General features: G+C 42.9%; 1 protein-coding gene across 1 annotated transcript; it reads right to left on the bottom strand.

Annotated features, from left to right (window-relative positions):
* Positions 1-8,024: 8,024 nt before the first annotated feature.
* On the bottom strand, positions 8,025-19,195 carry LOC103530406 (tudor domain-containing protein 1-like). Its single transcript, XM_030454672.1, has 21 exons — positions 18,902-19,195; positions 18,450-18,519; positions 17,007-17,077; positions 16,663-16,810; positions 16,227-16,332; positions 15,783-15,843; positions 15,368-15,472; positions 14,831-15,013; positions 14,486-14,632; positions 13,764-13,932; positions 13,287-13,370; positions 12,716-12,892; positions 12,284-12,391; positions 12,031-12,201; positions 11,156-11,404; positions 10,451-10,567; positions 10,129-10,239; positions 9,540-9,707; positions 9,017-9,238; positions 8,799-8,845; positions 8,025-8,111 (listed from the first exon to the last, which is right to left on the bottom strand). Exons 1-21 carry the CDS (start codon positions 19,193-19,195, stop codon positions 8,031-8,033), a joined length of 2,889 nt encoding a protein of 962 aa, XP_030310532.1. The 3' UTR covers positions 8,025-8,030.
* Positions 19,196-21,086: the final 1,891 nt, after the last annotated feature.

Here is a 21,086-nt window from a genome sequence, read left to right as displayed (position 1 = left end):
CCTCAGTCTCCTTTTCTCCAAACTAAAGAGACCCAGCTCCCTCAGCCTTTCCTCATAAGGGAGATGTTCCACTCCCTTAATCATCTTAGTAGCTCTGCGCTGGACTCTTTCAAGCACTTCCCTGTCCTTCTTGAACTGAGGGGCCCAGAACTGGACACAATACTCCAGGTGCGGCCTCACCAATGCAGAATAGAGGGGGAGGAGAACCTCTCTTGACCTACTAACCACACCCTTTCTAATGCACCCCAGGATGCCATTGGCCTTCTTGGCCACAAGGGCACATTGCTGGCTCATGGTCATCTTCTTGTCTACCAGGACCCCCAGGTCTCTTTCACCTACACTGCTCCCCAGCAGGTCAGCCCCCAACCTATACTGGGACATCTTGTTGTTCTTCCCCAAATGCAAGACTCTACACTTCCCCTTGTTGAATTTCATCATGTTTCTCCCTGCCCAACTCTCCAGCCTGTCTAAGTCTCTCTGAATGGCAGCACAGCCTTCTGGTGTGTCAGCCACTCCTCCCAGCTTAGTGTCATCAGCAAACTTGCTGAGGGGTGATGGAAACACCACCAACGGGGAGGCCCAGGAAAACAAAGCAAGTCATGTAAATCCAGGCAGTGTGTGCAAGTGTGCTGTCCCTGTAGCATTCAGGAAACAAACCCATCATTTTCAGCAGTGGTAGCTTCTAAAGTGGGCCCAGTTACTTAAAATAATTTCCAGGGAAAATAATTGTCCACTTTAAAAACCTGAATATGATAAACAATGTCTTTCAGCAACATTTAAGCCAAAGCCATAACCACTGAGTTGCATAATCAGTGGCAGGCATGTTTCTTTAAGAAAAAGCATACAACTTGGGATCAATTTAAAGCAGTGAATGAAATGAAACTGATGGCAAAATGTACAGTTGAACAGTGACACTCTTTGCTCCAGATGCTGAATTCTTAGAGCAGCTTCAGAGTATTTTGTATATATCAATATCAGCAGGTCTGTTATTAGTTCCTGTTACAAGGTTGAGAATGTGATCATAAATGTAGGTATTTTTTTCTGCATGTTGTACAGTGCAGTCTGAGGACTCTGTCTTCTTCAGACTTAAAACACATAAACAAAAACAAAACCAGAAAAAAGATTGGTTCACTTCTGTAGTTAGTGTTAGGAATATTATATGGATTTGCACAGTACCCCAGTTTGCACAGTGTTCTGAGAACAACAGAATAAAAAGTTGGGATAATTGTCAAGAATCAGTACAGAATCAGTTGGTTTTAAAAGATGGGGATGAGAGCTGTGATTCTGTTCACTGAGAAATTTTACTTGTGAGTATTGCCTGAAGCAGCACTGCATTTTTGGTTTTGGTTTTCTAAATTTTCATAGAATTTCAGTTCTTTGTCTTCCAAATACATATTCCAGTTTATCACTGTGCTGTTTTTAAAGTTAGTATAACCTTTCCTCTTTAAAGGCTGTGTTTCCATTTCTTCTGTGCTTGTTGCTAATGGAGGAACACAAACTCATCACCCTTACTCAGTCTGTGTTCAGCTCAGCACCTTAGTTTGCCAATGTCCACCTAGATTTTACAGAGAAGACATACTATGTACATGAAAAAAGGACAGGTAAACAATTCCACTTGTGATGCACTTAGCTTTGTTGGAACAGAATCTTTAAGGCTAATTTTTCAGAGAAAGCTCTGTAACTTGGTGCAAAGTAGTTGTTTATTACTTTGTGTTGGAATTATGTATGTTTTTCTGATGTTTACTTTGCTTTCTTGTGGTAATGTTCAAGCATTTATTTTGCAAACCTAGGAGTCTTGAGCTTCCACAAGGCTATAAATGAAGAAATTATTCTCCAGTTCATTCTCCTGCTGGGTTGCCCATAGCAGTGTCTGGCTGGCTTGACAAGAAGGGCTGTGCCTACAAAAGGAACTGCTTCTGCTAAATTGTAGAGAAGCCATGAAAAGGCACACAGCCCTGACTCCCCTTCAAGGCTGGCAGCCTCCTGGGTGTAAACCAGGAGTGATAATGAGTCCTTTTCAGCCTGCTGGAAAATCCAGACTGGTTTGTGTGGTGTGCAGGTTGTTGCAGTTTGTACAGAATTTAGAGGCAGATGCCTGTGTATATATGTGTGTGTGTGTATGTATATTTATGTAGTAACTTCATGTATAACATTGCTATTCAAATGTAAATTATTTTTCTGTTTGAAGTACTGGTCTATGTGGTGGCTGTGGGGGCTGGTGGGCAGACACACAAGAGCTACACACAGAGGACAAGGAGGAGAGCTCCAGGGAGAGCAGGTAGAAGAAGGTCCTGAAGGGGTATGGAGAGCAAGGGCCCTGCAGGGAGGGCTGGAGTGGGCAGCCCTGGGGACTCAGGAGAGGGAGTGCCAGCCCATCACCCAGGCTCAGTGCAGGGAGTTCATGGCAGGAATGTAAAGGTGTGGAATAACAGAGAAGCCTGTCCTGCCTCAACCAACAGAGCTGCTTGAGTTTTGGCAGGTGTCAGAGGCAGCTAAGTGACTTCCCAAGGTCTGTGACACCCATTCTTATCTCTGATACAAAGAAGAAACTTCTGTCAGACCTTCAGCCCAGGCATGTAGACTCTCTACCTTTACACCTTACCAGGGAAAATAAACCTTCACTTTCCAACTGAATTAACTTGCTACTCTTCACATCCCTCTGACTGCAGCTCAGTCCACCTCAAGCAGTCTCAGCATCCACCAGACCTCTCTTCCTTCACACTTCACAAGGGTTTCCACTCAAGTCCCATGCACTCAGACCCTCCAGTTCCTCTTCCCTGCCACTCGAGTTCCTGCTCCTGGTTGTGGATAGCAGCTGCCTGCTCTGTTGGCAGAATGACACTCTGCTCCCTTAAGCTCAGTAGAACAGACATTCTCAGAAGGTTAGGCAGGAAGAATCTGTTCCATGAGGGATGGAAAGTGTGGTATAGCTGAGGAGGGTGCTGTGAAACGTTCCTGCTCTCTGTGTGCCTCTGATGACAAAATTCTCCTTGATCTCCCCTTCCCTTCTGAACAAAGCTTTGCAGGAATGAACCTCAGAGCCTGTCCCAGCAGTAAAGATTCTCTTCTCCCAGCAGCAGTGCACCTCCTCAGTGAAGGTAAGCAGTGTGGTGTAAAACAGGCTGTGTTGATTTTTTTAGGTCAGAGACTTACCCAGCAGGTCTGTCCACAAATCATCAGCTAAGGTATGATCTGGGGGGAGAAGGAGGGGAGGCCAAAAACCTGGCTCATGACCAGAGTGTTTATGAGTTGGTTTGGGTTTTTTTTTTCCCATTGTAAGCTGCTGAGCCCCAGGATCTCATCCCATTCAGAATGCATAGGGCAAGCAAGGTGTTTATTTTCTCCAGTAACTCAATGTGTTTTCTGGAATTTCGTGGGGTGCTTTCTGAGGACAAATAGGGAAGTTCCTTGTCCTAAGGAATCTTTCCTGGATGGAAAATAAGGAGCACTGGGTGCTGTGAGAGTAATTCTCATCAGTAATCTAGATGGAAGAAAAACTTCACTCTTTATGGAACCTTATGTTTGGATGTGATGTATGCCTAAAGGATTGTGTGTATCTTGGAGAAAAGGGGGAAAAATAGAGTACAGTTGTTTTCATCTAGTTATTTAATACAGTTTTAATGACAGTTAACCTGTGGTGAAATGATGCATATTGATGGCAAATGATGATATTTTATGGCACTATAGTCAGATCTTTCAGTGTGGGTATTTGGAATTCATCTTGTTGCTGCCATCCTTGGCTCTCTGCAGTGCACCTCACTTGATCTTCTGGTGGGTGCTGGCCTTCTGCTGAGGACAATCTGCCCCTGTTTAAACATGAGCATGCTGCTCTAAACAGATTTTTTTTGCTCTTCTTGATAATTTTCCTGAGTGATAAGGCTCACAGGAGGGTGAGAATCTGTTTGTGTAGTTTACTGATTTCATAAGAGTTAATTTCTGGGTCCTCAGTATGAAGGAACTAGTGGTGGTCTTTCTTCTAATTAACAAACTTGGTTTTCTGCAGCAGGACAGTGTCAATACAACGTAAACTACCACTAAAACACTCCTAAAATTTTAGCTCTATCCTTTGGTTAAATGTTGATAGTCCTGTGTCTCCAGGAAAGATCAGAGACCTGCTTCTGCTCCTGATAGAATGTTCTTTGTTCCCTAGATGGTACTTGAGATGTCATGAAGTATTTTCAGAAGTACTGGAATTGCTGTGTCTCCTGGGCTGCTTGAGAAGAAGCCTGATGTTTGGACAGATCTCCACCTTCTCCTGAGTATGTATCTTATGTTCTCTTGAGGCAAGTGAAAGCTCATTCTGTAGAGGCAGTGGAGAGCTTTTGTCTGAAGTCCTTTCAGCTCTGTGGTTTTTCCAGAGTAAGCTTTCAGTTAAAGTGGATAATGATGTGTTTCTGCAGAAATTCCTTATGAGGAAATAATAGTGTATACTTCTAACCCTGTGATAGTCTAAAACAACCAAAGCCTCTTCCAATTATTGGTTTTTTTTTTCTTTTAATCCAGAACAGGAAGCATTCCAAACTGTCCTTCCAAACCACCATATTTAGAGCCCCAAAGGCCTGGCACTTCCCTTCCTTGGTAGGTGATCTGTGCTGCCACTCACTCTGCTCAGGGTCTGCCACACAAAAAGAACAGCAAGTACAGAGCCAGCAAAAAGAGTGAGAAGTGGGGATGACACCAGAGTCCTTACTGCCCACCTCTCCCATCACAAGGCCACTTCCTTTTCCTTTGCACAGTGGTCACTTGACAATGTCAGTGACTGTGTCTGCAATCCATAGTTTGTTCATAAACATCTGTGTTTCATCAAGTCCAGATGTGACAGATTTTATTTGTGCTTGGAATTTGCACTGCTTTAGTGAAACCAGTGGTGTCATGAATGGTCAAGTGATGACAGGGCATTCAGCTCTGTGTCCTCCAGCCTGCTGGGACTGAAGGGCTTTTAGGAAGGGGAGCTGGTAGGAGGAGTAAACCATTGAGTAAGATAATAGTAAAAGCTGTAATTCCTGCTCATCATGTAGTACCCTCCTCACAGTGTTTTCTAGAACATGAAACACTGATCAGCAGGGGGAGAAAACCAAATCTCACTTCCTGTTCTCCCCAGCCTTACAATATAACAGGGGTTTAACAACTTATCCACAAACTTGGCCTAAAAAATACCTTCTGTCCCCAATCCCAGTGTGCAGTGATGAATTCCTAGAGGACCGTGCTAAAAATTCAGCAGTGTTTTGTCAGGTCACTGTTCTTTCAGACATAAATTTAACTTCTGCTCATTCACATTTCTCTCAAAGCTCTAATTAAACGAGGGAGAGAATTTGAAATTCTGTATGTTTCTTAGAGAAGACACTCTTCAATTTTCTGAAGTGTGCAGGTGTTTCCTCTTTGGCTTCTACTTCAGTTTAAATTTAACTGTGTGCTGAATGTTTTCTCAGGATCATTTACCTCTGAGAGTACTCCAGGTAACTGGCAAGGGACTAGAGTGGAGGAGAGGAAGTGAAATTTCCAAGAAGCTGCTTGCAGGAAATGGGAAGCTCTCCAAGTTACAGCTCATGATTGCAGTTTCTTTTGGCTGAAGTGGCTTTGAGTGGTAAGTGTTGTTTTAATATACAACTTTCTTTACTGTTGATTTTGGTGCTTTTGATGCTCTGAGAGCACACCCAGAAAAGCTGCAATGCTGATGGTGTGTATTTACCTTTATCCTCAGTGCAGTAGGTGTCTTCCTGAGTGCAGACTGGTGTCACACTCCATGTTCCTGGCTGTGGACAAAGCTTTTGGCACATCTGAGGTGTTTTCTATATGGAAGATGGAGAAAAAGAAACCTTCATGACCTTCTTTTACTGAGAACAGATGATGTGGAGAGAGGGCTCTGCCAGCTTGAAATCTGTATCTTCAGAGAGATTTGGTGGGTGTGCAGGTTTTTTGTGTCAGGCTCTGGTGTGTCTAACTTTGAACACAATACAAGCTAAAAAATTACCTCAGCCTGGCCTCCTACTTAGTTTTGTCTCCTCCTGGGTACTTGGCACTTTTGGGGAGTGGGGAAATTGTTTTAACACATTCTCATTTACCACTTTTCTGCCTTTCCTACACAGGCAAAGTGAGGGGGAGTGAACTGTGAAGATGAGCTTGGAGAAAGAGAGGAGCATGAGGGGAAGGTGCTGTTCTGATTTACATTTTTCACTATTTTAATTGGCAATAAATTAAATTTGGTTTTCTCCCATTAAATCAAATAGTTGCCATTTAAGCTGGACTCAAAAGAGCTAACTTGATACTTGGACTCAATGGTTTAAATATATTTTTCCCAACCAAAATGATTCCATGATTCCATATCTGAACTCAAGTCACAGTGGAAAATACTGATTTCTCTTTATTTAATGAGTGCAAGCCATTATTACCTTTAATTTTTTAAGTATGCCACAAAATGGGTCAGGTTTTACTTTCTAAGAAGTCAGACAGAGTGTGCCTTGTTGCTGGTTTGGGTGTGTTCTGGTCAGGCCTTTCAGGTTCTGCTAAAGCCCCCTGTTCTCTAGGGTCTCAGCTGCAGGATGAACACATGAATTTCAGCTGGAGAAAGCTGCCAGCTGCACTTTCACAGCTCTGAATCTGCTCTGGTAGTGTTGTCCTTACAGTTGTTAAGGATCCTCACAGCATGACAGCTGCCTGGGCATCACAAGGGGGAAAAGTTTGGGGCTGGGCAGGTGGCATCTTTGGTGGAAGTACTGTTAAATCTTGGGAAAATAAATCAACAGAAGCTCTGAATTCCCATACTTTTCAGATTATTTTCCTGCCTGAGAAGGGCAGTTCAAACTTTAAAGGGTAAGATTTGAATGTGAAATCTTACACCCCCTCCCAGAGCTGTCTGGCAGTGGCCATCAGGTGTACCTAGAGCCAGGTACAAGGTCACAGGATGCACCTGAAGGTTTCTAGCAGGGGCACTGTTTGGGACACAGCTCTGAGCTTATTAGCATCAGCTGAATTCACCTCTAATTTCTCCCTCCCTGTCTCACTAAGAGAAGTGGATTCTCAGTGAAATGCCTTTATGGAGGATACCAAGCTCTCTGTGGGGCACAGGAAGACTTCTTTAATAAATGAGATGAGCTTCAGAGAGGATTGCATCATCAATCACTATCACTTCATCTAGTCACTTCTTCCACGGGCAGCACTTGCTTATTATGGTCTCAGTGTATTATGTATCACATAATCCAGTCCCTAAGCTTTCCTGGCTCTGTCAAGGCCATAGCAGAAATGCCTGTAGCAATCCTCTTAAGTTCTGTTAAAGGGAATTCCCCATTTTGTCACTCTGGGGACAGCTCTGTGTGCTTAGCCACCAGCTCCTTGGGAAGAACATGTTGTTATCCATGGTCCTTAGCTACCAAGAAAAAAAAATTTCTGCACTGAAGTACTCCACAGATCTGTGAACTTTGGATCAAGGAAAGTGAATGTGGCATCTTAAAGGATTCTTCAGTGGTAAATAAAATCTTGAACATTAATGTAAAAACTGTGAAACCTCAGTAAACAATGGTGGATCCAGTTACACAGAAGAATGCCACTCAAAATACAGCAATTGCATCTTGCTGGTAAGAAAATTTATGAGCAGCCTAAACTAGTGACTGGTAACAGGCAACATAACCTTTCCTTTGTTCCTGTAATACTTTATTTGTAAGTGACTTTATCTGAAGCTTTATTCTGGGAACAGATGAAGAGAACAGTTCCTGTGATCTCTGTGCTATCTTGCTTTGCATTCTTGGTTTGCCTGCTCACGCAATGAAACTTAAGAGACATGAGGCAATTAGTGTTTTATTACTCTTAAACAAAAATATTTCAACTCTGACAAGCTTGATCTCAAGCTCCTTCCATTTGCCCAAAGCCTCAACTTAAAATATACAGTGCCAGGGGCCAACATATCTGACCCTGCAGTATCCAAAAGGACATCTGATCAAGCTGTGATGTAGGTTTTCCATGCTGGAAGGAAGCAGGCGTTGCAGTTATCATCACTCCACATGTAGGGCTGCAGAACAGACTGGTGTGGCAGAGGCTCAGTGGTTCAACAGGTTTCTCATTTCAGGGAATCCAAACTTGTCTGAAAGCAAGAGCATCATCTGCTCAAGCTTTTTAACCTGTGGAATAAACAAAGCATTAGAAAGGTAAGATTGTTTTTGTTTTAAATTGCTGATTTCAGTTGAGGGCAGGTCCTAACACTACAAACTTGCCAAGTCCCAGGTCAGTTCAATAATACACTATATATTTCAATACTATATATTGATATATACACTATATATATCAATAATTTCCCTTCTGCTGGAAAATCATCAGGAAGGGGGAAAAAGCCAGCAAAATTGATCTTAGGACTGAGGAATTTGGTTATTAACATTTATTTCCTAATATTAATCTCTGCTACCTCAACTACACCTTGTCAGCATTTTCCTCCCCATGCAGCTGTACCCACAGCAAAACACCACCACAGAACTGAACAGAAGAGCTGACCCCTGTCCCAGTGACAGCAACCACCTTTACAAAACAGGCAGCAGTAACACTCCTGAGCCTTCTTGCTTCAGGAAAAAACCAGAGCTGTATGTGGGGCACAACACAGGCTGACTCAAGTCTGTACCATAGACAGACTGATTCCATTTCAGGGTGCTCTATTACCATGTGTGAAATTAATGAAAAGAATTGCCAGGATATTAACTTTACACATCTTCTATGTTCTGGTTAGCTGTTATCTCCCTACTCCTGTGTGCTTCCCACACAAGGTTTCTTTTCAGTTCTGTAAAGACACAGTAAATACTGCTTGGACTGAACCTTACTCGTGTTTCTAGTTCTGCACAGCAGCATTTGGTCTCTCCTCCATGGCCTACAAAAAAGAAAAGTAAATCATCAAAATACACATGGGACACAGCTTCCCTCATTGAAGAGATGACTTGTGGAATTCTTGAACTTTTGGAAGGGAAAGTCACTTAGGCACCCCATATGCTTTTAGTTCTTCAAATTAACTGATCTGGAGTAATTAAGAGAATGTAGATACCTTCCTGTTCTGCATGTAACTTTTCATCAGTGCAGGGTCTGACCAAACCTTCCAGGAGCAGTTGGTCTGCTACATTCAGACAGCTGCTTTCAGAGAGCTTCTCCACCATCACTAAGTGAACATTTTCATTTATTCCTTTCACTGTAATTCTGACATGCTTATTCAATACTATTTCTTTCAACTTGTCAACAAGTGATGGAGACCACTCAGCTTTCTTTATTCCTGAAAAAAGCAAAAAAGTTTCCTATAGAAAGAATTCCTTTGTGTGACTTGAATCTTACATGGGCTGTTACCACTGCATTTGGAAAGATGATTATGGATTTTCTATACATAAACAGGTAGATTGTAGAGGTAATTGACTAAAAACATCCTTTCTGAGACAGCTTTCACTATTAACTGGTTTGCTATTTTGGCGTATCATGTGGTTTATCAGCATTAAATAATGATCATCAGAACAGGTAACAGATTTATAATATTTAAGAAAAAGTAAGGGGTTTTGAGGGGGGTGGAGGTTTTTATTTACCTGCAAGTGAACACATAATAGTCCGAAAAGGCAGCTCTAAGTGGGAATCAGGGATGGGCAGCACCTTTGAGAGTGGTAAAGTCTCTGTGTTCCCATAGTCTGTGTACAGCACTCTCACTGTAGCCTGAGTAGTGTTGAGAACAAGAGCTCTGTACCAACAGCCATCACCTGGGAAGATGAGGACAAGAGGAATGGCACCTGAAGCACCATCTTACCAACACAGCAACCAGAATCTGTACTGTCTGCCAGGGATTGCTGAATACAGGTAAGCACACAGAGCAAGGGAATGGTTTCTAACTGCTGCATTCATCAAGATTTAAGTCTTGCTTTCAGAGTTTTGCTCAACTTAGACAGAGAAGACAAATTTTGGTTTATAAAGTCATGAGCTTTCTTTCCTTTCACATCTCCATGTATTTTGCAGGGCACAGCCTGTTTCTTACTTGCTCTCCTGGGCCCTAAAGGTGCAGCCAGGCTTTCCTTTGTAACAGAACTAAGAGACTGTATGCCAACTTTGAGGGTGGCTTCTTTTAGAAAGGAAAGCTGCATTTTACACTGGTCAGGGAAATGTAAGGAGCAACAGTTATCTCACCTGAGAACTTGGCACAACAGGCTTCACCCTGTCTGGGTGTGAAGGACTGGCTCTTGCAAGATTTACAGTAGTCTGCTAGTTCAGTCAGCTGCCTGCACAGCTTCTCTTCATCTGCAGGAAAACACACCTGACATCTAACCACATCTGGGCTCAAAGAGAAGCAGAGATACTTTTAAGCTCCCCTGCTCCCATCTTTGACATTTTTTGGTGTTTTTCCCACTGTCCAAGCTACATTTCCACATGGGTCAGCTGACTGCAGGCATTCATTTCTGGTCACACAGTGACTGCTGCCTGGTGTGAGGAACAGTGGATGCTTTCTTACCTTTATTTGGAACTGGTACTGCATAGAACAAGTCTGGGCTGTCAACTTCTGTGACACGGGCATAGAGGGTTTCACCCACAGCCAGTTCCATTGGTTTCCAGTGCCCAAAGGAGGCCTCTGATGGGGACAGTAAGAAAATTAAGAGTTCCACCTTCCTCCAAGCACTGCATCTCAGCAGCAACTCTGACAGTGTTCTGCATTTGACAATTGCCTATCTTCCCTTCCAGAAATCTAAGCCAAGGTAATTCTAGCTTCATGTGCATTCAGCAACTATTAGCATATATAGGCAGATAAGGTAGAAAAGGCACCTCAGAAAAGTAATAAATTGGGAAGTAAAAAGGGGAAAAAAGTTTCAGTTGTAACTCTGTTGTGAAACATTCAAATAGCACTCATTTTAGACAAAGCTTTTTGTCAAGAGGTTTGGTAACTTTTACCTTGTAGAATTTTACAGGTCAGCTTGACACTTCACAGCCAGTTTTTCAGGTATTAGTATCTCAATGGTCACTTTTTACATGAAAGCTGAAAAGTCTTGAAACTGCAAACTTTTGAGCTCTAAGAGTGGAGCTGAGATGCTGCTCCATCTGCCCAGTATTCTGCCTGACAGCAGATGGCTTTAGGAAGTCATATTGCCAGGAGGCAAATTAAAACCCTCACTGATGGCACTGACCTGCTGCATCCAGATCAGCAGGCTGTGTTCACACTCACCCTTTGCTGGCTGAACATCCCTTCTCCTGGCTGCTGCTGGGGCTACCCTTGGCTCCTTGGCTGCACAGCCCTTCTCTACCAGGTGATCTGATAGGTTTATTGCTGGGATAAGTGATGAATCCACCAGCTCCACCACAGACCCATAACTCTCTTTGCCCACTACTTTGATTGTCAGGACTTTGTCATTCACCAGCTGTTTCATGATGGAAATGGCTTCTGAGGTCCAGCCCCCCAGTGGTGGCTTCACACCTAGAAAGTCAGACAGTATGGAAAGGTTCTGAGGACAGTGCAGTCTCAACAAGATGTGGGCAGGTACAACAAGACTGTGTAAAACCACTGACTGAGCAGCAGAGAAGCCAAGCAACTCACCCCCAACTCCTCATGCTTGTAACAAGATTCCAACCACAACTATTTAGGTTCTGAACTTCTGTAGTACTTGAATTTAGTAAAAATCTGACAGATCATGTACAACTGGTCTATGACAAAGAGATACCTAAATTCAGACTTTGTACCTCCTGGGTGTGAATGTTTTAAGAAAGGTCAGTCCTTAGCTCTCATGTACAACCTATAGTTCTGAACAACATCAACTCTCAGCCAGTGTTATGTGCTACCATAAGCTTCTTCCTCTTAACATCAACTCTGTTTTAAAAAAGCATGTTATAGTCAGAACCTTATAGTGAGATTGGCAGAATCTGCCTTCCAGAGAGATCTGTTTTACGCAGGAGTATTCCCTGACTAACCTGGAAACATCAGGTTGCTCTCCTGGGTCCATGTAGTGCTTGGGACCTTTTAGTCCTAGCAGAGCACTCAGTGGCTGCCAAACCCACTTGTGTTGCCCTGGTCCAACCTGAAAGGGCTGTCAGTGTGTTTCCTACCTGCCAGGGTGCATCTTATGGCTTGAGCTGGCAAGCATGCTAATCTTGGAGCCATGGGGCGAAGCCTAGACAGAGGGAGAACTTCCAAGTTGCCATAATCTATATAGCCCACAGAAACTGTATCCTCAGAGGGACAAGCCAGGACAGCAGCACGATACCAGATGTTGTCTTCTAGAAAGGAATGTACAGATTTTCATTGGGCTTTCCTTTGGGCACCATAAATGAAGAGCCATTGTTTTCACTCCATCTTTACCTGTGAACTGGGCACAGCACACGTTTCCAGCAGGAGGATGGAAAGCTGGGGTACTGGGCAATCTGGCACAGTGTTCATTGAGAGACATCTGAAGCTCAGCAAGTTGACCTGATGTTAAAATACACAGGTTTTGGAACATACACTGTCTTGTAATTGTTACACAAGTACACGGATCTGAAGCTCAGAGCCTGGAAGAACATCTCATAACACAATGTTTAACCTGAAGCCAATCAGGAGTACTGGATGCAGAATCACAGTGGTGGTTCCCAAGAGGAATGGAAACACTGCCAGAACCATCCTCTGACACACCATGGCTCCTGAGGTACAGACATTTCAGGTCACCAGCAACACCTCCCTCCCTCCATCAACCCTCAGCTGAAGAGACAAACCCCACACCAACTACCTGGCACCCCTGCCCAGCAGGTCACTTACGGGCACTGTCCACCTGCTGGCAGAAGAAATTTTCTGGATTTTGAATGTAGGAAATGACACCAGAAAATGATTCTCCAACAGATACTGAGATACACTCCATAACTGAATTAGCACAGTGGAGGAATTCCTCATCTGCAGGTATTTTTTCTTTCCTTCCCTTAGAATAGGTTTCTGGCACTGTACAAAAAAAAAAAAAAATTAGTGATGTAAAGCTGGATGATTCTGAAAGGTGCAACCTCACCAGCCAGGCTTAAGAGACTTAAACAATATGTTCAATTTAACTACAAAATTTAAACACACTGAAGCAGTTTATTCTTTGAAGGATCCTGTCATATTAAATTAATGGTCACATAACCATTACTGAACAGGTACTTTAGTGTATTAAAAAGCAAGTGTGCTACTGTCCCCAGTGAGCTGAGGGAAGGCCCACTAGCCAGTGTTTTCAAGTAGGGGAGGACAGCAGTGAACAGCAAGAGTATTTACTGCCTTCAGAATATCATGCAACACAGGAGGACTTAAAATTCCCCAAGTTTTTTTTTAATCTCTTACTAAGTTTGATTTGGCTGCTTACCTTTTGGAGAGCCTGCTCTTTTGGCATTACTTCCTGGAGTGAAATCAGACCTCATTTCCACAGGTACTTTAGGGAGATATTCTCCTACAATACACATGTAGGAAACAAAGTAATTTAACATGTAAGGTAGTCATCATTTAGTTGTATTTCAGAACCATCTCCTGAGCTGGACCCCTACCTCTGTCAGAAGGTAGGCACATTCTACTTATTTGTTGAGCACTTAGTATGCTTAGAATATACACCAGAAGTAGTTTGAGTAACTCAACTACTTTCATTTTCAGAAGACATATGGAAAGGTGCAGTAAAAGAAAATTTAAAAAGTAAGGGGTGGATTGAAAGAAAGAGTGGTCAGATGGAGAAGAGCAAAAGAAAAAAATAAAAATCCCTTTTAAAGGTAACAGGCAGGAATAGGGGGAGGGAAAGTGAACATGAAGGACTTAAATGTTTTTTCCCCCCCACACACTACTGAGTACTTACCAAAATCTGGAACAACAACATCCACAGCAAAATTCAACATAATTTCCTCTTGCAGTATGTCAACAATAGTGACTGAGCAGTGCCTTCCCTTCAGCTGGGAAAAGCTGGCCATGCGTTCATTCCATCTTTTTTCTTTTGCATTGTAATTAGCAAAGGAACACCTAATGACCTGGAAAAAATTACAATTAGTACGAGGGCACAGGGGGTTGTTTGCCCTGTAGAAAAAGTGACTGAATTAAGGCCCTCAAAAATACCATTTTGTATATACAAGCTAAAGCTGCTGTTGGAATTTGAGATCCTGTCAGTTCAACTTTTTCTTCACAAGAGAGTTAAGTATTGGGAAATGAGGTTCAAGTTGTAAACTACATTTCCCCCAACTCTCCCACTATTTAATGCTGTCCAAGAGACCACATGAGAACACAGAGGCAGGCTGTTTCCCCTGCTCTCCCTAGGCAGGCATACCTAACCATCCTGCAGGGCTTATCAGAGCCCAAGATTTCTGGGACTAGGACAGGAAAAAGCCAGGCAGCCTTCCTAAACCTTATGGAACAGCTAAGGAACATTTCAGGTGCCACCTTAGTGTAGTACAGCAGTTCCTGTGCAGCATTCCCACTGAATGCAAAACAGTGTTACAGTGGCAGTCACACTGAGACACAGATCACACTCATTTCAGAGCTGTTCACTTAAAATACCTCAGCTAATGTTAGGAAAACAGAACTCACACCCGGAGGGAACAACAGTTTGACATCTCTCTGCAGAGCTTTCATCCAAGAGAGAGGAATTTTTTCTTCATTTCCATAATCTAGGTAGAATACTTGTGCTTTCTTTTGCAACGTGTCCACATCTTTCACCAGTGCTCTGTTCCAAGTCTGTGCAGGAATGAATTATAAGTAAGGACACAACATATTTTGCTTTACCTTAAAATGGAGTTCCAGATGTTAGGAAGTTAGTTTACCATCACAATTCCAACACAATAAACTGATCTCTGATTAGCAGCCTCCACTGGCAGAGACATAAAAGCAAAACATGAGCTCAACATAGAATTTTTAGGAACAATCAGATGTTACCTGATACAAAGAAGACCTCACGACACAGACTTCCCCTTTGATAGCTCTGTATTCCTCTTGAATAGCTGTGTTAGCATAGCAGTCCTGCAGCTTCACAGAAAGTTTACTGATCTGGTCTAAAACTGCTGGGGAACTCATCTGGATGTAAAATTCCCTTGGACTCTTGAACTCTGTTACTGTACCCTAAGGAGAAAAGCCACCATAGGTGATAGCTGTGCAAGAACAACTGACAGGATGTTGGTCAGGACCAGTATTCATCCCAAAAAATCCATTTCAACCTACACTTGATTTTTTCTGTTGCTTTGAAACTAGCAGTAATTAACTGCAGAGAACAAAACCAGCAATGCTCACCTTCACTGAGATAATCCTCCTCACTTACTCATTTACTTGCATTTACTCATCTTTATAAAAAGAAAAGGTTTTTACATCTTAGCAAAATGAGACAAAGAGCTGAGGTGATACCCAGCTATCCCTGCTTCCCCAAGCTTCACAGGCAACCTAACAAAGCATTGCAGGATCCTTCCACAATCCAAGTACCTGTACTTCCATAGCTTTTCTGATCCCAGGGGTCTGCAGATCAGAAAGCATTACTTTGCTGACATGCTCTTCTGTCTTGAGGCACTCCAAAGGAGCTGCATCACCCTATGGAAAACAGCTACAAGTTCATGTTTGAGCTAGAGCAGTTGTAGCTCCATGTAGTAAGAAACAAAGACCTTTTCATCATTAAAAAAAAAAATGCAAAACGTTGCTTTTGTTGGCTTTCAGTAATAAGTAAGACTCTGTATTACTCTGGCAAATAACCTGGGTGTATCACTGAACAGGCAGCGAAAAACAGCTGCTGCAGTCTCATTCACCTCTTCCTTTCACACCTCTTTTCCAGGACAACTCAGCAAGCAGACTGCAGCTGGCTCACAGCAGGGGGACTCAAGACAGTGAAAATCATATTCCATACCTTAAGATAAACTCCCTTCTCCATTTTAGCAGGTAACTTCCCTCCACTGTTATTACTGACACTGTAACCAAAGAAAAACATGTCAATTTTGAAGAAGCAAAGATAGCCCAAGTAGCATGCAAAACTCCTACTTGCAAACAAACCAAGAAGAAGACTGTGTTCACAGTGGGTGGTTTGTGTCAGCCCTTATTCTCCCCACAAGAGCATGCAGAATGGTAAATTTTTTAGTTCCCTGTCATGCAAGAAAAAATAATGCTTTTTCCTTAAGTCCACCCTTCTGAAGCAGATGAGCTGTTTTTTCTGACAATTACAAGATAATGAAGTACTAGCCCAAGAATAAGCAACAGATTTTACTGTGATAGTTCCTTTTCATGGTCATTTCAGTTGCATTGGGAATGATGTCTTTCTGCAAAAATAATTTGGCTGAGCTTTTAACAAACTTACTTCTGGTTCACTGGCTGACACACAGCCTTATGTGCTGGCCAATCTTTCTTCTGACAGTTTGTAGAGCAATAGTGTACTTGCTTGCACTGTGAACATCTGAGGGATCCTTAAAAGAAAAAAAGCCAGAGAGAAACACCTGTATCAGAAGAGACCATAGCTGTTAAGATACAGACTCCAGGTATTATTTAGTAACTGCTTTACAGGTTCCACTACAGTCCTAAGGACACAGAAATAGGTATCTGTATTATCATGTTGGGTTTGTTTTTTTTTTTTTCAATAAAGAAATGCTCTCTCCTGTTTACAGGTTCTGTAACTCCAGCTATGTCCTGCTGTATTTGCACAGAGAAAAATGTCCACCCATTTCAGGACATTTCTAAGCTAACTTTATGATCTGGTCCCCCTCACCTCTGATGCAGCACAGACCACAGGCACTCACCAGCCAGACCACAACAATGGCACTGCCTCATCTGAATGGGCGGTATCAGTGAGCTAAAGAGGCTCTTGTCAAAGCCAATAGAGAAAACATTTTTAGAGGAATATTCCAATTTCTCTGGCTTCTCACGAATCAAATCAGAGTGCAAAGCCTGTGGAAGAGAAATTTTAGGTGATTCTTACCAGGAAAAAAAGCTTCCATTAGGGTAGAAATATTCTTACATACCAAAACATGAGAACAAAAAGAGTAAAAGTGTTGTAGTTCTGGGAAGAACAATACAGGGTGACCATTCTGCTGTGAAGAAGTGCTCAGAATAATTGGGGCAATTATGAAGTGCAATAACTCACAGCATTTCCTTTGCTATCTCCAGCTGTCAACACCAAGTTCCCCTGACCAGTTGTGCCTCCCATGGAGCCTCCTAGAAGCAGAAGGATGGGCAAAGGGATCTGATTAACACCACCAGTGTATGCCTGTGTGGCATGGAGCAATTGCTGGAGGACACGAGGTTCTGACCTACTCCTACTACTCCACTAACACCTTTGAGCAAATGGAGATGCTACAAGACCCTGACACACTCTGTAAGTCACTTATTATAACTCTGATACATTTACTCAAATCTGACACCAGCAGTAGTATTAAAACAACAGTTTCACCACTGTGCTCATCACTCTGAGTCTTAATGCTCTTCACCCATAAATTTGTTTCAATTAATGTTGCTCAGCAGAAACAAAAAAAAATAAATTACGTAATTCCCAACAGTCCTTGAGCAGAAATTCAGAATAATGCATATTGCAGTAGCTGAAGCAGTACCAGTTTCTTTCAGTACTGCTGAACATGTGGTCTGTGTTTATACTTATGCAGAGTTTTGTCACATCAGCAACTACTGAGAAACAAAATACCCTTAAGACAAGAGATGTCAATTTTCCAGTCACGGCCTCATAAGCCTTGTGGTCTTTCCAGTGAGTTTATTATCAAACAGCTCTTGCAAGACTTACCAGGAACTGTGCTTTTTTAAGTGGGCAACTCATTGACCTACAAAAAAATTTCTCAGTAGCAGACCTCATTTGCCATTCTGAGCTTCTTCCAGGCTGGCAGGATTATTAGCCAAAGTTCTCCACTGAGCCAACATAAAATCTACATGGCCTTGTTTCCCCACCTGGAGGCAAGCTGATCTTGTAACCTGCCTGAACTACTAAAACTCTTGCCTGACATGTGATCCATTTTCCTAAGTACTCTGGCCCCAAGAAGACTGCACACCAAGCTGTCTCAGATCTCCCAGAAATCTTTTCCACCCCCATGTGGAGTAAGGGCACATGGATCTGACATAATTGAGGCACAGATAAAGCACTGCCAAGGGAACTCCAGTTTCTGCACAGAACTCCCCAGGTTACTCCCCAGTTGGTCTGTTTTTTCAGTCAGCCAAGACATTCCAGCCCACGTAAGTCAGCATTAGGAGTTATGTGTATTTATAAGCATTAGGAGTTAGCTGTATTTATAAGCTATACTCACCCACATTGTATTTGTCAGCAATCAAGTATATACACAGTTACTGAACAACAAAGCCTTGACACCTTTGTCAATCAATGGAAAAAGTCTCTTTTATTGCCCATGTGCTGCAGTTATAAGTTCCTGTACTGCTTCAACACTTAGCTAAAAATAGCCCTGTGTTTTTTCTGCTCACAAAATACTGATTTTTGTTATATATTTCAGACATTCAGCCTCAGACCTCTGCTATGGGAAGGTGGCACTTGTGTTTCAGCTGCTTCACCTTCCACCTACAGCTTTATTACCTCTGTTCCTCATGTGAAGCTGTTGTGCCATCACGAAAACGAGCAGAGCAGACAGCAGGTGGCTGCGGGACTAAAAGATTAATTCAGACAGGTACACAAATTACGTTATTATCATATTTAAGTCATTTTCTGCCCCAAGCCCTGGGACAACAACCAGCACCTGAGGGGCAGAGGGGCCCCAGGGGAAACCACTGCACCCGGACTGCAGGAACGCACTTCGGGCACCTGCTTTCCCCAAGCTAACATGCAATATCGTTATTTTAAACATTAAAATACCCCTTCCCAACATTAGACGGGAGAAATGAAATTCAACACACGCCTACAGACACAGCAGAGCAGTCTCTGGGCACACCCACTGCCACCGCAATCAGCTCAACCAGCAACACGCTTTCACACCCCCAGCTGCTAGTTAATTAACTCGTAATAAAACCCCACCTCCCCAGCTCACTCACGCTGGTGACCCTCCTTGGCGATGAAGCTGCGGCCCCGGTAGCGGAGCGGGGGCTGCCCGGCACAGGGCGGGGAGGTGAGGGGGCTCTGCCGGGACCTTTATCGCTCGCTGCCCGCTGAACCACCGCCGCCACCCATTGGTCGCCGTCCCGAGGCTGCCCCGTTCCGAGCCATCCCATTGGCTGCAGGCCCTGCCTGTTCAGCACGGGTCCCGCCTCCCCCCTTCCCGCCTCTGCGCCCCGCGTGCCGCGCTGCACACGGCTCGCGCCGCAGCTCCTGTGAGGTACGGCCGCCATTTTGAGGCAGCCGGAGTGCTGAGGGAGAGGCGTTTGTAGCGCTGGGACTGCCCGGTCGCTTGGTATGTTTGCCTTCTGTGGGACCTCCCTACCTTACCTTCTGTTAACCAACGGAAAAACGAATTGATTTCTTTGCTGTTTCTTCGAAATTGGTATTTTTGTGGGGAGAGGGGAGGACTCTTCAGCCGTGTTGCGTCCTTCAGAATTGGTCACGCAGCTATGTCCTGAACACCGAATGACTCCATTTCGTTTCCTTGTTCAGGTATAGAGCTTGATTTGTCCATGTATCTGTTCGGCTTGCCCATGTTGGGAAGGTATTAACGGCAGTTTCATACCCTTTGTGGACAAATTTGCACTTGTAACCTCCTTCCTATTTTTAACTTGTTTCCATTCCGTTACCATATGCACCCTCAGCGAGTTTTTAAGACTCTATTTTAAAACCTCTTAGGCATTATTTTAGTGATTTAGATGGCAATTTAGTTTTAAATGTATAGATGGAGTTAGACCTAAACGTTGTTCATATAAAGTAGGAGTGATGTAGGTAATTTTAAAAATAATTGTTTTTTTAAAAAAGTATAACGATAACTGTGGCGTTTGTTTCAAAGGTTTATTTTTAGAGATAAGAGAAATGGGAGGTGACAGTAAAAAAAAATGTCTCACAGAAGAGTTGAGTGACCATCTCTATGTTAAAAGTTTTTAAATCTAAAACCAGCATTTTTGGTATTTGTTGTAACACCTAGTGCCTTGAGAATAACAGGACACATGTTATATAACTTCACATGTTTTGGAGGTTTTTTGGTTGGGTTGTGGTATTTTGGTTTTGGGCTTTTTCTGTTTGGTTTGGTGTTATGTGGTTTTGTTGTTATTTAGGTGTTTTGGGGGGGGGTTTTGTGGTTTTTTTTGGCGTGTTGGTTGGGGTTTTTTTCCTGTCAGAAAGGCACCTGGCATGCCATGGGTGAGGCTGGCAGCCCCATCAGGAAATGTTGCCTGTGGGTGGGGTAACATCACCACCAGCTTGGTTTAAACAACCTTAGGAGAAGTTAAACTTACAGAACAGGGTTCTTAACAGAGTTGCCAGGCTGCTTTCTGTGTACCCCGTTAGCAGAACTTCACCACCGAGAGGGAACAGGTTTATTTTTCAGAACAAAAAGGCCAAAGCCCCTCAGGTTGTGTTACAGCACAGCCATAGAGACACCTGTTTGGTCAGAACTAAGGAAATTAATACTTTGCAAATACTAAACATGATAAAAGTTCACACCAATTGGTTAGTAAAAATATGGGCAGGTGTGTGGGCAACCTGTGGTAGAGGAAATACGAGTTGTTTGCTCTGTGAAGCAGTCTCACTTTTATTCTTGACTAATTTAATCTTAAAATGGAGGACTAGGAATCATAGTATTTTGCATGTGGTATTCGGGCTTCCAAACTGTACATTCAAATGGCACAGTTTCTCCCAGTGGTCTGCAAATATGACCCAAATCGTTTCATATTCGTATACGTAACAGTTTTATATACACAAAACTATATATGTTTTTATATAGAGACAAAAGTATATAAATAGTTGCGTTCATTCTTTAACCAGCTGTAACATTGTTTCAGAAGTAACTTACTTGAGTAGTGTTTGTTTATTTGGGTAGCGCTCTGCTTTATAGAGGTCCTGGAAATTTACTAGGATTTTTCTCAGCCTGTGCAGTGCAGTCTTTTTGCTGATAAGTGGTGGTGATGTGTAAGTGAAGCAACCTTAAAGTAAATTGTCTGTATAGAAGTTGAACCGAGACATGAGAAATAGTGGTGTAATGTGGAGTAATTCACAGGTAATTTGATGTGATCTTCCCTAAGTACAACGGATGCATCCAAAGTATCCATACTCCAGCCAGTCAGACAACTGTTTAAT

The sequence above is a fragment of the Calypte anna genome, chromosome 7 (genome assembly GCF_003957555.1).
Source record: "Calypte anna isolate BGI_N300 chromosome 7, bCalAnn1_v1.p, whole genome shotgun sequence".
Classification (NCBI taxonomy): domain Eukaryota; kingdom Metazoa; phylum Chordata; class Aves; order Apodiformes; family Trochilidae; genus Calypte; species Calypte anna.
The sequence above is the reverse complement of the archived record's forward strand: the minus strand, read 5'-3'. Positions and strand labels throughout refer to the sequence as shown.